At 43.6% G+C, this 17,013-nt stretch overlaps 1 protein-coding gene across 3 annotated transcripts in view; it reads right to left on the bottom strand.

Annotated features, from left to right (window-relative positions):
- Srpk1 (SRSF protein kinase 1) overlaps window positions 1-17,013 on the bottom strand; it is a 35,931-nt gene that overhangs the window by 6,971 nt on the left and 11,947 nt on the right. For all 3 annotated transcript variants that reach the window (XM_051187114.1, XM_051187113.1, XM_051187111.1), the window contains 7 exons: window positions 10,657-10,763; window positions 9,917-10,082; window positions 8,081-8,106; window positions 7,451-7,664; window positions 6,677-7,087; window positions 5,953-6,053; window positions 800-907 (listed from right to left, as the gene is read on the bottom strand). In XM_051187114.1, coding sequence (XP_051043071.1) covers window positions 800-907; window positions 5,953-6,053; window positions 6,677-7,087; window positions 7,451-7,664; window positions 8,081-8,106; window positions 9,917-10,082; window positions 10,657-10,763 — 1,133 coding nt within the window. The remainder of the gene's footprint in view (window positions 1-799; window positions 908-5,952; window positions 6,054-6,676; window positions 7,088-7,450; window positions 7,665-8,080; window positions 8,107-9,916; window positions 10,083-10,656; window positions 10,764-17,013) is intronic.

The following is a 17,013-nucleotide window of genomic DNA, read 5'->3' as shown; positions in this document are numbered from 1 at the left end:
GTTTTGTTTTGTTTTGTTTGAGATAATCTTGACTGTGTAGCCCAGGATGGTCCTGCATTCTTGGCAATCCTCCTGCTCACAAGACATAGCTTTACTTACTGCTGAGAATGGATCATACTTTGATCCTGAGGACTAATAAAATCACAATTAAGGTGTGCACAATTAAGGTGGGTCTTCCTTAGTGCTGATAGTCCAACAAGAGAGTGGCCTCCCAGACGCTTTTCTGAGTCTGGCCTTCACCTGGCACCCTTGATAACAGAATGCTAAATTATCGGTCCCTGTGGGGTTGTGGGGAACTCCAAAATAATCCTGTGTCCTGACAGAGTTGACTTGGAAAAGCCAGGCCTTGAGAGTGTTGTGTAAAGTGAGGACACTCATGCAGTTACAATGTCTGGGCAGTCAGGGTCTTTCTGAGCAAGGAAAGCTTCAGCTCAAGCTCAGATTACAAGCACACAGAACAATGCTGTCTGCTGGCTGGGTGTTGACAAGACAGTCTATTAAAGAGAGCTCGGGTCCAGAAATAACAACCCAGCATAAAGCAGTGATTCATGGGTCTGTAGGTGTAGGTGACTGGACCTCATAGCATGAGAAACAAAGATGTCAGAGGATCTGCTGAATGGCAGAGAAACCAAGCCTTTTTGGGGTGTCCCTAATCTGCAAACAAGCTAAGAGCTCAAGGACACTAGTCATCTCCCAATACAAAAGAACTCATGTCCCAACACAATAAATGCTCTCAATTCAGACACACATGTCCCCAGTGAGCAGCTATGTCACTCTGCACAGGGCAGGCAGAGCTTACCATGCATGCAGTACTCCAGATGTCAGCAGGCGTGTTGTAGCCAGATCCTATCAGAACTTCCAAGGACCGGTACTGCCTTGTCTGGATGTCTTCAGTGAAATGCTTGTGCTGAGTAAGGTAATGAGTGCAGAACTTTAAAAGTCATATATTTCACAAAAAAACCCAACTCATGGTTGCTTAATAATGGAGAATAAAGCAAATTCTCTGAAAAATTTCCAGTCATTTTTATTCTGGCAGCCCTAAAACAAATCTGCCTTACTGCTACTTCAAATATCACCCAGCCAATGGCTTTATCAAGAAATCAAAAATTAGAACCAGTGTGGTGGCACACACTTTCAGTCCTGGCCCTTGGGAGGCAAAGGCAGGCAGATCTGAGTTCAAAGCTAGCTTGGTCTACATAGTGGGTTCTAAGGACAGCCAGGGTTACAACAATGAAACCCTGTTTCAAAAACCAAATCAACAACAACAACAACAACAACAACCCCCCCCCACACAAACCAAGCAAGCAGGCAAACAAACATATAAAAGTACACAGAAAAAAGGTCAGCAAGAGGGCTGAACAGGTAAGGGAGCCTGCCAAAAACTCTAAGCTGGGCCTCTCAAATCCGGGGATGAGGGGATGGGACATGGGATGGGGACTGCCACAGGGAAAGACTGTTCCCTGCAAATTTTCTCTGACTTCATGTATCATGGCACATAGGTACACACATGCAGGCTCCCATACCGTAAAGGTTAAAAAGAAGCATAATATGAAAACAAAGACTTAAGGTGAGTCTTGTGTAGGAAACAAAACTGAAATTATTTTAGAATGTGTAAAACAGAGTGCAGGCCTGCTAAGACTGGGCAGGAGTCAGGCAGAAAAGGCAGCATGGCACAGGCTCTTGGCTGGGGCATCTGTGTCTGCTACTCACACAGACAAGGGGAGCTAGCCTTCAGGGACATAACACACAGGGCCAGCAGGAGGCTCAGTGGGTGAAATGCCTCTCACAGTCTGACAATCTCACACAGTGAGAGACCAACTCCAACAAGCCAGCCTCTGGCCCCCACATGCACACTTCACTGTCAAGTTATTGCCCCAATCCCTGTAGTTTCTCTTGCTGCTGTTTTCTAGTTTTATTTCATTGTGATTCATAAATCATTCCAGGTTATCTATGTTGTGAAGACGACTTGCTTTGTGTCCTAGTGAATCTATGTTACAGATTAGTTCCATGGGCTATTAAGTAAAAACATACATTCACCAGCACTTGGATGGACTAATCTGCAGATGTCTGTTAAGTCGATTACTTTTTGCCAGGAAGACTTGTCAACTGATGAGAGTGACATAATGATTACCTACTACTGTGCTGCTAAACTGATGGACTGACTGTAGGGACCTTCCTCACTTCTGGTCAGATCCAAAGTCTATTTTGCAAGTGTCATTTGCCTGGAACATCTTTTCTTATCTTACACATTAAGATTACACCTGTCTTTAACGTTGAGCAATCCTGAGGAACAAAGTCCCTGTTGTTTGATCCATTCTGTTCATCTCTTTTAAGAAACTCTTGTTAGCCTGCTACGGTGGTGCGCACCTTTAATCCTAGCAGCACTCAGGAGGCAGACGCAGGCAGATTTCTATGAATTCAAAGCTACATCATGACTTCCTTGCCTGCCAAAGGCTAAATGCACAGTGAGAGCCTGTCTCAAGAAAGGATTCAGATTTTATTTAGGAAAAGGAAAGAGATCCAGTGATTAAGAGCATTTGCTACTCTTGCAAACAACCTCAGTTTGGTTCCTAGCACCCATATGGCAACTCATAGCCCAACCATCTGTAACTATAGTTCTAGGGTATTAGATGCCCTTTTCTAGCCTCTTCAGGCACCGGATACACACACCACACAGACATATATGTAGATACACAAGCACACACATACATGTGTACCTCTGAGCATATGTACAAGTATTCATGGAGGTTGGATCCTCTGGAGATGGGAGCTACAGCTAGTTGTGGTTTGTCTGATGCGGGTGCTAGGAATGGAACTCAGGGCCTATGTAAGCAACGATTGCTTTTCAGGGTTGAACCATTTCTATGTGACCTCATCTGAGACTGGGGCACTGAGACGATTCAGAGGAATTATTAAAAGGTGCACTTTGTCATTCTGCTGGGACAGGTACAACAGCCTGGGCACAGGCAGCAGCCTTTCTAAAGCTGCAACTCCTCATTCCACACACTCCTGGCTTCAAAAGTTTCTCTTGGGCAACCTGCTGTCACCGTCAATGCTCTGCCACCCCAACCCTGATGCTTTCGGGACACTTTGTTCTTTGGCTTTTACTACAATACAGAGTGGCAAGACCTTTCCTGCTACTATTGACAACCTTCTCTGCCTCTGGATGGAAATTCTTCTTCCATGGTTAGACAGTCTTCACTATGTCCCAAACTTCTCCATGGTACTGCCAACTCCCTACTAATTACCCTAGCTTGAAGGCCCCATGTTTCCAGGTACTCTGTGGTCTTGGTTTACTCTGTGGTGAGGCTTTCCAAAGAGTTGCCAGTGGTTTGTTTGGCTTTTTTTCCCCTCTTTGTTTTTCAAGACTGTTTGTGTATCCCTGGCTGTCATAAAACTCAGAGATCTGCATGCCTCTGCCTCCCAAGGCTGGGATGTGCCACCACAACCCAGCTGCTAGAATTTCATTTTGTTCCTTTGTCAGTACTCTTGCCTTCTTACTTTCCTACTGAATCTGTCTTACCTATCTGACATTATTAGAAAATAAATGGTTTATGTGTGAAAATGGGTGCAGAAGTCAGAGAACTTCTTATGAGTTGGTTTCTAGGTATTAGTCTCAGGTTGCCAAGGCTTGGCAACAATCAGCTTTTTATCTGCTGGACCATCCGTATTGATGATTACCGTGGAATTCACTAGCAGTTTGTGTGTGCCTTGTCTGAACATACTAAGAGCCACTCTGTGACGGTGTGGGATTTCATCTAGTTCATGACGGATGGTTAAGCTGAAAGGTGGTTACTATGAACAGAACTTGGGTCCTTCCTGTGCAAGAACAGCAAGTGCTTTCTTTCTTTTTGTTTTTTAAGACAGGGTTTCTCTGTGTAATAGATAGCCCTGGCTGTCCTGGAACTAGCTCTGTAGACCAGGCTACCCTCGAACTCACAAGTCCACCTGCCTCTGCCACCTGAGTGCTGGGTTTCAAGTCGTGCGCCACCAACACCCGGCTGCTTTAGCCCCAATTTGGTTTTTGTGCTGGGACTTTTGCATCTGGGGTCAGGTTGTTGGTGGGATTTGTTTATCTACAAATCCCTTTCATTCTTGCACAGGGAGTGCCTGCAATGATCAGGCAGTCCTTGGCTACAGTAGGGATCAGGTGTCATTTTCTCCTGCTAGACTGGTTTGATCCCTAGTGCTCTCCTGAAATTAGAGTAATGACTGTGAAACAATCACTGCCAAAGGGCAGTGGGCAGGAAGCACAAAACCTATCTACTCCATGAGTTACAGAGTGAAAACCTAACCAAGCAGATGTCATTTTAAAGCCAAAGCTGCATTATCTCTAAACCACAAGTGTGTAACTGATACACAAAAGAGCAAGCAAACAAACAAAAATCCCCAAACATAATAAAATAAAACCCAAGCTGAACAGCAAATGTTAGCAAACTGAAGATGACTAAGATGTGAGAACTGAGCAAGATGCAGTCAGGTGTTCAAGCTGAGGCACATTAGTATGTTTGCTGAATGGAAGGGTAAAGGGTTTATGGACATTTCAGCAGATTTGTAAAAGGAGGCACACAGAGGAGAGGGAGATGGCTAAAGTAGATCTGAGTGTGATTCTCACAAAAAAAAAAAAAAAAAAAAAAAAAAGAGAGAGAGAGAGAGAGAGACACGGAGGATCTCGGGAATATCACAGGCAGGCCAATCTCACTGAAGAATGGCTAGGTAAGAGACCCTGAGTTAAAGGAGGGCTGTCCAGGAAAGAAAAATGGAGGGTCAGATGTTACAGTGCACACCTTTAACTGATTTGGAATATTCTTTATGTTGTGAATGTGTTGCTCTTATTGGTTGATAAAGCTGATTTGGCCAATGCCCATGAACAAAGATGCAGAGGAAAGGCGGAGTTGGAGAGATGCCCTGTAATCGCCAAAGGAACAACATGCTGGATTATTACAGGTAAGCCACAGCCTCATGGCAATACATAGATTAATAGAAATGGGTTAATTTATAAAGAGACTTAGCCAGTAATAATGTCTAAAGCCAGTGGCCAAACAATTATATTTAATATTCACTTGAGTGATTATTTCATAAGCGGCTTTGGAGACCCTGTGGGCTGGAAAGAAACTAGTCCAACGGGACCATAGCAGCTGTGAGGCTGAGGCAGGAGGATGATCTCAAGTTGGAGAGAAGACGCATATAGCCTGGTTTACCTCGAGACCTTATCTTAAAACTCTAATAGCTGGGTGTGGTGGCACACGCCTTTAATCGCAGCACTCCAGAGGCTGAGGCAGGTCTGTGTGTTTGAGGCCAGCCTGGTCCACAGAGCAAGTTCCAGAACAGCCAAAGCTATATACACAGAGAAACCAACAAACAAAAACTTGTTTAACTACATAAAAATACATAATTACATATATTTTGAAGGTAAGTAATATAGCAATGTTCCATCAAAAGCTTTTGAAATTCGGGCCAGCAGCTCATACTGACACCCTCATCAAGAGCTCTGGGATGCAGTGACTAGGGCACTCATACCACTACACAGCCAACTAAATCCCATACTAATTATTGGTGACTATGTTAAATGAAATTAAAAGGTTACAACTTTGAAAGTAAATGCTCACTTTGAGAATGGAGCTCTGTGTGTGTGTGTGTGTGTGTGTGTGTGTGTGTGTGTGTGTGCACACATGTATGTTGAACACAGGCTCCAAGGCTGTCAAAGTGACTAAGAGTCAAACAAGCAGACATGCCTAAAGCTGACTGTGGTGGGGCTTGTCATTGATTTATTTCACATTATACCCTCTTCCCCATACATTCATAATTATATTCAATGTTTCCAAAATAAAAGAAAAAAAAAGAAATAATCAGTAAAATACAGTATATAACTGCAGATGTCTTAGCATAAATAAGTCAGACTTTCCCTTGCCTGGTCATCTGAAACACAGCAATGAAGTGAATGTAACTTACCACCCAGCAGGCGTTCCCAAGATCGGCAATCTTCACTTTGAGTTTTTCTGCATTTTTTGGCTCAAGGGGATTAATAAGAAAATTTCCAGCAGTGAATTTTCCTACAGACAACAGCCATTATTAGTTAAGAGTTTAATGAACACAAGATATCCTAAGGGAAACAAAGGCCTCCAAGTTAAGATTTAGATGGCCCCCAGCAACTTCTCATAAAGTTTTCTAAGACTCAAGTTTCTTTCTTTGCATTTCTGGCTTTTAGAGACAGGGTTTCTCTGTGTAGCCCTGGCTGTCCTGGAACTCACTTTGTAGACCAAGCTGTCCTGGAACTCACAGAGATTCACCCGCCTCTGCTTCCCAAGCGCTGGGATTAAAGATGTGTGCTGCCACAGATGGCTAAAACTCAAGCTCCTAGAGCATAAATAAAGCCCCTATAGATAGATGACTGGAATGCTCAGTACCAATTTAAAGTTAGCCACAGATATACACACTGGAAGTAACTTGGGACAACTGCTACCTGGAGATGTAGCTCAGGGGTAGATTTTGCTCAGACTATACAAAGTCGGCCCAACCCCACTCCTACCAATGTAACAAATACCCACCCCTGTCTGCCCATGGAAAAACAAAAACAAAACAAAAAACCAGATGCCTGCTGTAAAACTGCAGTTTGCCTAAGAATCCAAGAGCACACTGTGTATGGCAGGCAGGCAGGGCAGGGTCTGTATGATACCTTTGTTGTCCAGTGGTCCATTATGCTCCTGCTCATCCCCAGAAGGTATCTCTGCACGAATGCTCTCTTGAAGTTGGCTGATGTCCTGTTCACTGAGTGACTGTTCTACAGAGGAAGACTGGCACACCATGGTCTCTGACACCTCAGAGGTCACAGGTGTGCAAGAGTCTGTTTCTTGAGATGCACTGCTGTCTCCATTTGGGGAGTTTAGGAAACTAGGTTCCTGGTTCAAAATGTGCACATCACAGTCATTAGCATTATGCAGATCCTCTTTAAGCCTCAATGTTTCATTATTACTGTTTTCAGTGTAATTAACGATTCCAATTACTCCATTGCAATTAATTTCTGTGGCACCACCCTCTACAGCATGTTCCGTGAGGGTCTGATCCTGACCACTGGAACTTGAGTCTTCTAAGGAACAAACAGAAAAGGATACGTGTATATATGTGCTGGTGAACAACAGACACTTCTCACAAGTTCAAAACATTTCTAGCTCTTACTGAGTGACATAAAAACAAGACTACAGCCCTCTGACACCTACTGATGGGAGGACAAAGATCTCATCCTTACCCAGCAGCTACAAAGTCTCCCCCTCCAGAGGAGAGCGCAACAAGTTACACTTTACTATCACCTGCCTAGCATCATGGTAAGATCTGAATTCTTACAGGACACCCCCAGAGATGAGCTGCATACATGAAACCACACATTACATAACAGTGATAAACAGATGCTCAGGTATGCCATGAAGCCATTGTTGCAACGCTCTATTTATACCAAGTTTCTCTTGGGTCATTTTATTAGGTGGGTTCTCTGTCAAGGGTCTTTCGACAGGACTCTCTGATTCTTCTTGCTCGTTAGGTCTTTTTTGCCCAGGGCCCGACTGTTTCTCCATTTCCTCAATTTCCTGCATTCGCTTCTCTAGTAACTCTGCCTGGCGCTTCTGCTTCTTCTTCAATTTCTTCTTCTTATTCTTTGACATTTTGTCAGCCTGGGCGGAGATTACAAACAGATAAAGCCTTCAGGTGGCTAATCCATTACCCCTGGTTGGAGACAACTGATAACTTTAATTATTTCCTAATTAAATTCCACTCTTTCACTAGTATTCCATTATTGTAAATCTGCAGAATTGTTATGAAACTTAACAAAATGACACTAACAAGTCTTCATCTTCTGTGCAGCCTGGGGGCTAGGTCACTTTGGACACCTCTGTTCATTCACAGAAGCCTCACCAGTATACAAACTTGATGGTGGTATGATGAGATTTATTGGAGAAAATCATGGAAGCGCAGGAAATGGTCCTTTTCTTTGGTTTCCACTCTAAATAAATAAACTACTACCATCCATATCACGCCCATGCCCAGCACCCAGAAGTTAAATAGAGAAGCTCTGTATGCTTATACTTACTGGTTTAGGCTGCGGAGCAGTACTGACTGTAAAGAAAAGAGAAAAAAAACAGGTAAGAATCCTGGCACAAGCAGGCACAACTGCAGACTAGGAAACACTGGCGGATGGAGGTTATCCCCTCACACAGCCTACTTTCTCTATCGACACTGCAGGAAGCTATGCTATTTTTAAGAAAAACAATATATAGAAAGTGGCCAAACTTATTCCTCTGTAACAAATAGCTCTGACTGTCCTGAAACACTGTAGAACAAGCTGGCTTCAAACTCAGATATCTGCCTGCCTCTGCCTCTGATAGCACTAAAGGTATGCACCACAACTACCTGGCTTAAAGAAGTGTTTTAGAGACAGGGCTTCACTAGGTAGACCAGGCTGAGGGCTGACACAAAGCGGGCCACAAACCCATAAGTTCGATTGCCTCTCTGTGTGCTGAAATTAAAAGCATGAGCCATCTTGCCCAGTTTAGCAACATTTTTAAAGATAGTAACATCTCTCTCCACCAGTACCTAAGTACTCAGACCCAAGTTCCTATTTAGCCACAACTGAAACTGCTCAGACCAGCAAGCGCTTAGTGCTTTCCTCGCATAAGCAACCTTCATGTTTTCCTTTTGTACTTGTCAGTTTTATTAAAAGACAAAAAAGTATAGTCATTGTGTTACCACACAAGGGCAGGGCAGGGGGCACTTTGTGCTATAATGCAAATGTGTGGGGGGTCAAAGGACAACTCTATGGAGTCAGCTCTCAAATTTCACCTTTATACAAACTCCAGTCAATAGACTTGCATGGCAAATGCCTTTACCTGATCAGTCATCTTCCTGGCTCACTTGTGAGTTTTAAAGGTTAGTCTAGGTGACATCAAGAGCTAAGTAACCACCACAGGGAATGTTTCATCTTCCATCCAAAAGTATTTATAAATGTGGTTTAAAGGCAGAACAGAAAATTCATCCACTTCTCACCTTATAAAACTGAACCCTACTCATCAACTTCCATCTCATCTCTTCTTGCTTGAAACAAAGTTTTTGACACCTGGTGTTTCAACATGTCAAGAAGCATCTTCAAATACAATGAAACTACTAAAATTCAAACCTGCACCTTATAGGGAAAAATCACCACAATCACCACCCACTGAGCACAGCACTGTGGGGCTCTACCAACTGCTTCAATGGGAAATTTTAAACCCACAATTCTTGTGTGAGGGAAAATGAAACCAAGTGACTCTGTCAAGGTATCCTCATCAATGAAGACAAACTGGCAGTTCTCCCTGGCAATGTTGGTAACTGAGCATGTGTGACCACCAAGAGGTAAATACATAAAAACAGCCAGCCACCTAAGAAGCAACCAGGGCCACACATACTGCTACAATCTAGGCAAGGAGGAGCCTGAGGCAGAAGGATCAGGAGTTCAAATTTTTCCTTAGCTACTGTATAACAAGACTCCTAAAATTAGGGCCAGGAACATGGTTTGGCAGGTAAAGACACTTGCTACTAAGCCTAAGAACCTGGATCTGATCCCCAGGACCCATATGGTGGAGAGAATTGACTCCTGCAAATTGATCTAATGTTCACATGCACAAAAGTTAACCCTACAAAGTAAAGAAATTCAATAAAAATGTAAAGTCCACCAAATAAAAACACTTTAAAACAACAGAGTAAGTCAGCTATTTTACTACAAAGCATATTTTTTATCTAAAAACAACCACCCCTCACTCTCTTCCCATTTGGAAGAAATACTTATGTCTTGAACATACCTTATCAGCAAGTGAGCAGCATTCCACTGTGTTGGTACCAAATAAAAACAGAAATCCCTCCTGCAGTTTGTGAGCTGCACTCCCCCACGTACCTGCAGACCCAGAAGGAGGCGGGGCTCCAGATCGCTGCCATTCTGTAGCTTCTGCAGCCAGTCTCCGAATGTACTGGTCATTCACTGACAACAAGATGTTTTCTGGCTTGATATCAGTGTGGATGATCCGGCACTTGGTGTGTAAATAATCCAGACCCTGTAGTACCTGAATGGGAATAAAACAGAACCACATAAATAAAAGCACAAGTTTCCATAGGGGGTGGGGAGGGGGAAATCACACTTAAAAAAGTGAGATGGAGAAATGGCTTGGCAGCTCTTCCAGAGAATTCAGGTTCAATTCCAAGCACCCACATGGCAGCTCACAGCCACTCCAGTTCCTGGATATATGCAGTGCACTCTTCGGGCCTCTGCCTATACCAGGCATACATGAGATACACAGACGTATGGGCAAAACACCCAGAAACAAAAAAAAGTACAATGCCAGATGCCCAGGTGTTATGTCTACCATTAGCGATCCAAATGATATGTGTGTTGCACTCACGTGGCAGGTACTTTCCAAGTGAGTCAGTTCCCCAGCCTTGATTGTAAACTAACAGTTTTGTTAGACACAGGAAACACTTGACATTTTTATATAAATACTATATGCCAGGTGTGGTAGTATATACTTTAATCTCAGCACCCAGAGGACACTTCTCAAAGAGAGATATTGGGGGAGGGGGGTGTTTGGGGGTGGTGGAAGAGAGGTATCCCACACAGCAATGACCGACATACATACATACTTGCTGAATAATTTTTTTGACACAAGGCAGAGGAAGCCCCTGATAGTTGGACTTGATGATCCACTTGAGTAGATGATGGCCCAGAACTTCAAACACCATGCAGATATCTAGAAGTTCATTAAGGAAGAAAAGACAAGGAGGCACAAGAGAGCAAGTAAGACACGGACTCCAGTAAAATGGAACCCACAGCATAAACTGTGAGGCTGGCCGGCTGGCTGAAATAGTTAGTGCTCATTAATGTACTCAGGGTGAAGGCAAGGACAGGTGTGATGTCAAACAATCAAGCACCAGGCACAGGGGCGGACTGAGGCTTCTTCTAGAATGACTGGGATAACACTCCCACCCTCACAGGCTCAAAGTAAAAGAACACACTCTTTAGCAACAGAGACAAAGTACAAAACTTCACTGAAATGTGGACACGCCAACACGCTTTTCTGTCTGTATTGGTGTGGAACATACCTAGTGTTTTGTGAGAGACAAGTGCCCAGCATTGGGCCACCTCTCCCCCACCAACATAAAAACAGGACCAACTCAATGTTTAGCCCAATATCCACTGTACCTCTCTTCACGCCTGCATGGTGCACACAGCATGTTGCAGGAGTCCTGTGGGAGTGCAGAGGCTTGACAGCCAAGCTGATGCCTCTCACACCCAGACTCTTCACTGACTGGAAAGCCAAGCCTGGACTCCTCACAGGTTGTGCAGGAAAGGAGGGGCAACAAGAAGCATCTTGCTAATGCTCATAGGACTGTATGTGCCATGACCCGGGATGGGTGGAAGCAGCACCATTCTGAGAAGTGTTCTAAGTTAATAGCTATCGCACTTGAAAATGAAGACGAATGCAAACACAAGAGTTCGAGGAGGGGCAGAACTAAGTTTTTTAGAGAAACAGTCATAACAGAAACACCACAACATCTCTGCCTCCAATCACAGTAGCAACAGACAGAAACTGACTAACCTTAGGAAATAACCAGATAGACATAAATTAAGGGATGAAACAAGCAGCCTTTACTTTTAAATAACCTCAGCCAATAGGGAACTACTTGCCCAATTCAAACATAAAACTTTTGACAGTGGGCAAATGGGCAACAAGGGCAGTAGTCCCTGAAGAGGAAGTCTTGATAATCTCCTGACAGACTATGGACTGCAAACCAGTGTAGTTCCAGGCAGCAACAACTCACAATAAGGCACCAAAGGCAAAGCTGGTACACTGTGGTGGAGGTTCTGAAGCTTCCCTTTCCCGGCCCCAAGTGAGGGAATGGGGAGGCAAAGCACCAGGGGGCTGAGAGCAGGGCGGCAACCAGTTTCTGCACCAGGTCTGGAGCACTATCCCACACAAGATCAGAGAAATTCAGTCACAAGGTCTAGAATAGAATATTCACAAAGAGCTTAGTGGTGGTGGTGCACTCCTTTAATACCAGTACCTGGGAGGCAGAGGCAGTTCAAGGCCAGCCTGGTCTGCAAAGCAAGTTCCAGGACAGGCTCCAAAGCTACACAGAGAAACCCTGTCTGAAAAAACCAAAAAAATATTCAGGAAGGTGCTTGGTGGTGGTAGTGGCACACACCTTTAATTCCAGCACTTGGGAAGCAGAGGCAGGTGGATCTCTGTGAGTTTAAGGCCAGCCTGGTCTACAGATCAAGTTACAAGATTGCCAGGGCTACAAACAAAAACCCTGCTTCTGGAGAGATGGAGAGATAGAGAGATAGATAGATAGATAGATAATGAGAATATTCAGAAAGGCCCTCACAAAATATAAAGAGAAACAGTCACTCCTGGACCAACTAACACAATTGTACCCTAGAGTAAATTCCAAAATTTGCAGGAATGTCAACAATGTATGTAGCACATACCAGGAAATAAAGGTGCCGAAAAACACCTACAACTACAATATCAATTACCAGTGCTAACCCCTAACCCGAAACTGACTCAGAGCCACATAGAAATTAGAATCAGCAGACAAGGATACGGAAAGTTAAAAATTCAAAAGTGAAGGGAGCAGTGGAGCTGGCAATGCTGGCACAAGCATGCAGTGTCCTGTGGTGCATCCTCAGCACCATTTATACCAGACACTGCTACACACCGATCCTACCACTCAGGCACAGGCAGGAAGATCGGAAATTTTAGTGTCATCTTTTTGAGCTGAAGGCCAGCCTGGTGTATATGTGAGAATACATGAGACACTGCTCAAGAAAGAAAAACAGAGAAAAAAATGTTAAATAAAAACAGTAGAAATGTGGACTTTAAGAAAAATAATCTCATTAATAAAGGATGTTAACAGGTTGGTCCCCAGGGAGTGAACATAAAGGCATCAGCTGCTAAGATTAGAATATTCACGGTCTAAGTGGTAGGAAGCCAAGGCTTGATTCTTTAAAAGAATGATAACCACTCAATGCAGGGCTGCACCTGATTTATTACAGTGACAAAATGTCAACCTAGTTTAATGTGAAGGGGATGGGCAGCCTGTGAGGCCTAAAGGACAGAATAAGACTAAAGGAGGGCCAGGGTCAAGCAAGTCAAGCGTGACTATATTTTCACAGTAAGGAGCAGTGGATATGTGCCTGCGTCACAGGGCATTACTGACGGGTCATTAGAGCCTTTCCCAAGAAATAGACAAATTACTAGGGACCTAAGAAACAGAAGGCAAAGAATGGAGAAGGGGCTGTCAGATGAGAGCCAATGTACTCCAGTAAATTAGATGTGATATGAGGAATGGAGGACAAAAGCCTAGGGAAGACCGCTGCACCTCAGATGGTACCTGCCTGCATGGGAGAGCCCAGCCCATTAGTGCTAATGAATTTCAAGCAGTAAGACTTCAACTCTCAGGTCTCTGTAAGGGCAGAGGAAGCACAGCAAAACTGTCATTCTCCAGAGAAATGGGCAGACAAAAAAGACATAGAAGCCCTACTTGCATGGAGATATGCACAATTCCTATATGGCTGACTGTGGTCTACTGAATGAGATTGTCCCCAGCTGGGCTGACCAGGAAAGATTATGAGTCTAGTCACTGGGGATGAGGGGGAGCAACTTTGTTCAAAAGCCCAAACTAGGCCCAGAGTGTGTCTCTGCCTGCTGACTGAGGACCCCGCTGTAAAGTTCTCAGCTACCTCCCCAGCACTGTGCTGCCTGGTGCCACCATGCCCTCACCACGATCACAAATGAAGCCTCTAGAACTGTAAGCAAGCACCTCATCATCGAATGCTTTCCTCTGTAAGAGCTGCCTTGGACACGTGTCTCTTCAGAGCATTAGAACTAAGACATTGACACCTTGGCAAACGGTAACAGAAACAGTCACCTGATGTAGGAGGTATTGCTAGAGGCCTGGAAAGGTTTGCAACACGAAATACACCCCATCAGGGAGCTGAAATTTCATCACACAGAATACTGATAGGTGCCGGCCAATTAACAAATGAGGGCTAGTGTTTGGAAGACAGTTACTAAGGTGTCTCTATCTAAAGAATGGTTGTGTACGTCATTGGCCATATAGGAAAATTGTAATACATAATTTATTCAATGAGTCCTGTTTCCATTTGTAGGCTTTGTTTATTTTCACTTCAACTTAAAGTGGGCTGAGATGGACTATGACTGGTGTGAGACTGAGAGGTCTTGGTGGTTGCTTCTCACAACAGCTTTTGTGACTGGGCAGACAGTAGTGACATTCAATTTACAATATGTTGACAACCCTGGAATACTCTAAGACATGGGGCTCACCCAAGGCAGTCAATGTTGGGCTTTCTGAGGGGACTGGTCCTAACTATGCATATCAAATTATGTAAGTAATGTGTGAGATGAGATGCCATGCTATAGTTTCACATAGTCATGGGAGGTGATAGGGTGTTGGCAGCAGATGGTTATTTTTTAGCAGTCTTATTGTTACTGGAATCATTTGGAAAATGACAAGGGAAGAAAGTAAAAGAGAGTGTGACCAAGTAAAAAGGGAAAGGAGAATGTAGTGATGCATGTCTTCCACAGACAGAAGCTGACTCTGAGTCTGTATAGTGAGTTTTGGGTCAGTCAGGGTGACAAAGTGAGACATAAAGCTTGAATATTTCCTTTTGATTTTGTGTTATAATTGAAGCACATGTCTAAATGCTAGAAATAGTTACAAGTAAACCCCCGCCCCTTTTTTGAGACAGAATTGCCCTGGCAATCACTTTGTAGACCAGGATGGTCTAAACTCTCAGAGATCACCTGCTTAAGCACCCACCCCAGTGCTGAGATTATAGGTACTTGCCACTATGCCTGGCCAAAAAAATCTGGACAATTTAAATTTTTACCAATTGTTAGTTTTATTGGTGGTAAGCATTGGTAATAGCGCAAGCATTGGGGGGGGGGGGGGGGGGGGGAATCCCTAAAAAGTTCAAAGTCTTAATTGTGTGAAGGGTATTTGAATTATGAATTAAAAATAGTACTTTGGCTGGGGAATGGTAGCATACATCTTTAATCCCACCACCCGGAAGGCAGAAAAAGGCTGACTTCTGTGAGTTGAGGCCAGCCTGGTCTACAAAGTGAGTTCCAGGACATCCAGGGCTATATACAGAAATCCTGACTTGACCCACACCCTTGGAAAAAAAATTTTTGGGCCTTCCAAAGGGCTCACTGGCTTGGATTAGGGCTGGAGAGACACTTGCCACCAAGCCTGATGGGGAATTCAATCCCCAGTTCCCTATGGTGGAAAGAATGTAACTGCTCCTCTTCTGACCTCCACAGTATATCATGACATTTACATGTATGCAAATGCAATAAATATATTTAAAGTTACTAGGTTGAGTTCTGTGGGTAGAATGATGGCAGTAACAGCTACCCACTAATTTTAAATAGACATTATACATGGGGGTGCATGCTGCTATGATATTCTTGAGATGAAATAGGCCTGAGGGGTCTGGAGAGATGGCTCAATAATTAAAGAGCACTGGCTGTTTTTCCAGGACTTAGATTGGTTCCTAGCTCCCACAAAGTGGTTAATAACCCTCTGTGATGCTAGTCACATGGGGTCTAGCACCCTCTTCTGGTCTCCACAGCACATATACATACAAGCAGGCAAAACACATACACATTAAAGAGGGACACAGCACAGAGGGCCCACAGATATAGAGAACTATTCTATTTCACTAGTGAGTGCTGAGCAATCAGTTTCAGATTTTCTTCTCAGTACATTACTTCCACAGTGAGCATGGCTGGCTGTGGCCCATCACATGTAGCTACTAGCCCCTAAAGATTATTTTAGAATTTCTTCCAAATCTAACCTTAAACTTGTTGGGTCCCTTCTTATGATAGGATTCGATCACTCCATTTAAATTCTTAATCTTACTTTATGCGTATGTTGTTTTCCGTGTGTGTGTGTGTGTGTGTGTGTGTGTGTGTGTGTGTGTGTGTGTCTGTGTGTTTGTATATATGTATGTATGTATGATAACCACATGGTTGTAGTGCCTAAGAGACCAGAAGAGGGTATCAGATCCCCTGGAGCTGGAGTTATAGGTGTTTTGTGAGCCACCATGTGGGTGCTGGGAATTGAATCTGGATTTTCGTGGAATTCTTAACACCTGGCCCTTCTCTAGCCCTCATTTAAGTTCTAAGCATCAACAGACATACCCAGTTCACAATCCCTTTACTAAGGCCTCACGAAATATATGTGTGTGTGTGTGTGTGTGTGTGTGTGTGTGTGTGTGTGTGTGTACGTACGTATGTATTGCTGGGAGTTGGTGGCTTTGCCTTTAATCCCAGCACTTGGGAGGCAGATCTGTGTGAGTTCAAGGCCAGTCTGGTCTACAGAGCGAGTTCCAGGACAACCTCCAAAGCAATACAGAGAAACCCTGCCCCAAAAAACAAAAATTTCTTATATACCACTATTTTACATGGGGGAAAAAATACACAATGGGTGTGAACTCTGAGGATTTCCATTTGAGACTAGCTTAGATTACAGTGAGATCAAAGTCAGGGCTACATGGTAAGTCCTTGCCTTTATTAAAAAAAAAAAAAAAAAAAGTACTTCCCTTAAAATTTTCTGTGCTCATCCCTAAAAATTACCACCACAAAGCTACACACTATTTTTAGATCTTCCTGAAAAGGGAAATGTAATAGTCTCAAGAGGACATAAAAATAGGCATAACTCATGCCTGTGTCTTGAAGCCCACAATAAAGAAAATGAGTTTATTACTGTTTACCTCGAACAAGGACACAGATGACAAGCACTCAAACCTGCATCTTCTTTGGCAATGAATTATTTCCTGATTAATTAAGAATAAGATGAATCAGTGAGTTTAAGTGCTTGCCGATCTTTTACCTTGAACTCCATCCCCAGAACCCATGCTGGAAGATAAGTGACTTCTGAGAGTTATTTTCTGACACACACATCATCAAT

Source organism: Phodopus roborovskii, unplaced genomic scaffold (assembly GCF_943737965.1).
Source record: "Phodopus roborovskii unplaced genomic scaffold, PHOROB, whole genome shotgun sequence".
NCBI lineage: Eukaryota > Metazoa > Chordata > Mammalia > Rodentia > Cricetidae > Phodopus > Phodopus roborovskii.
This window is presented reverse-complemented; position numbering and strand designations above follow the sequence as displayed.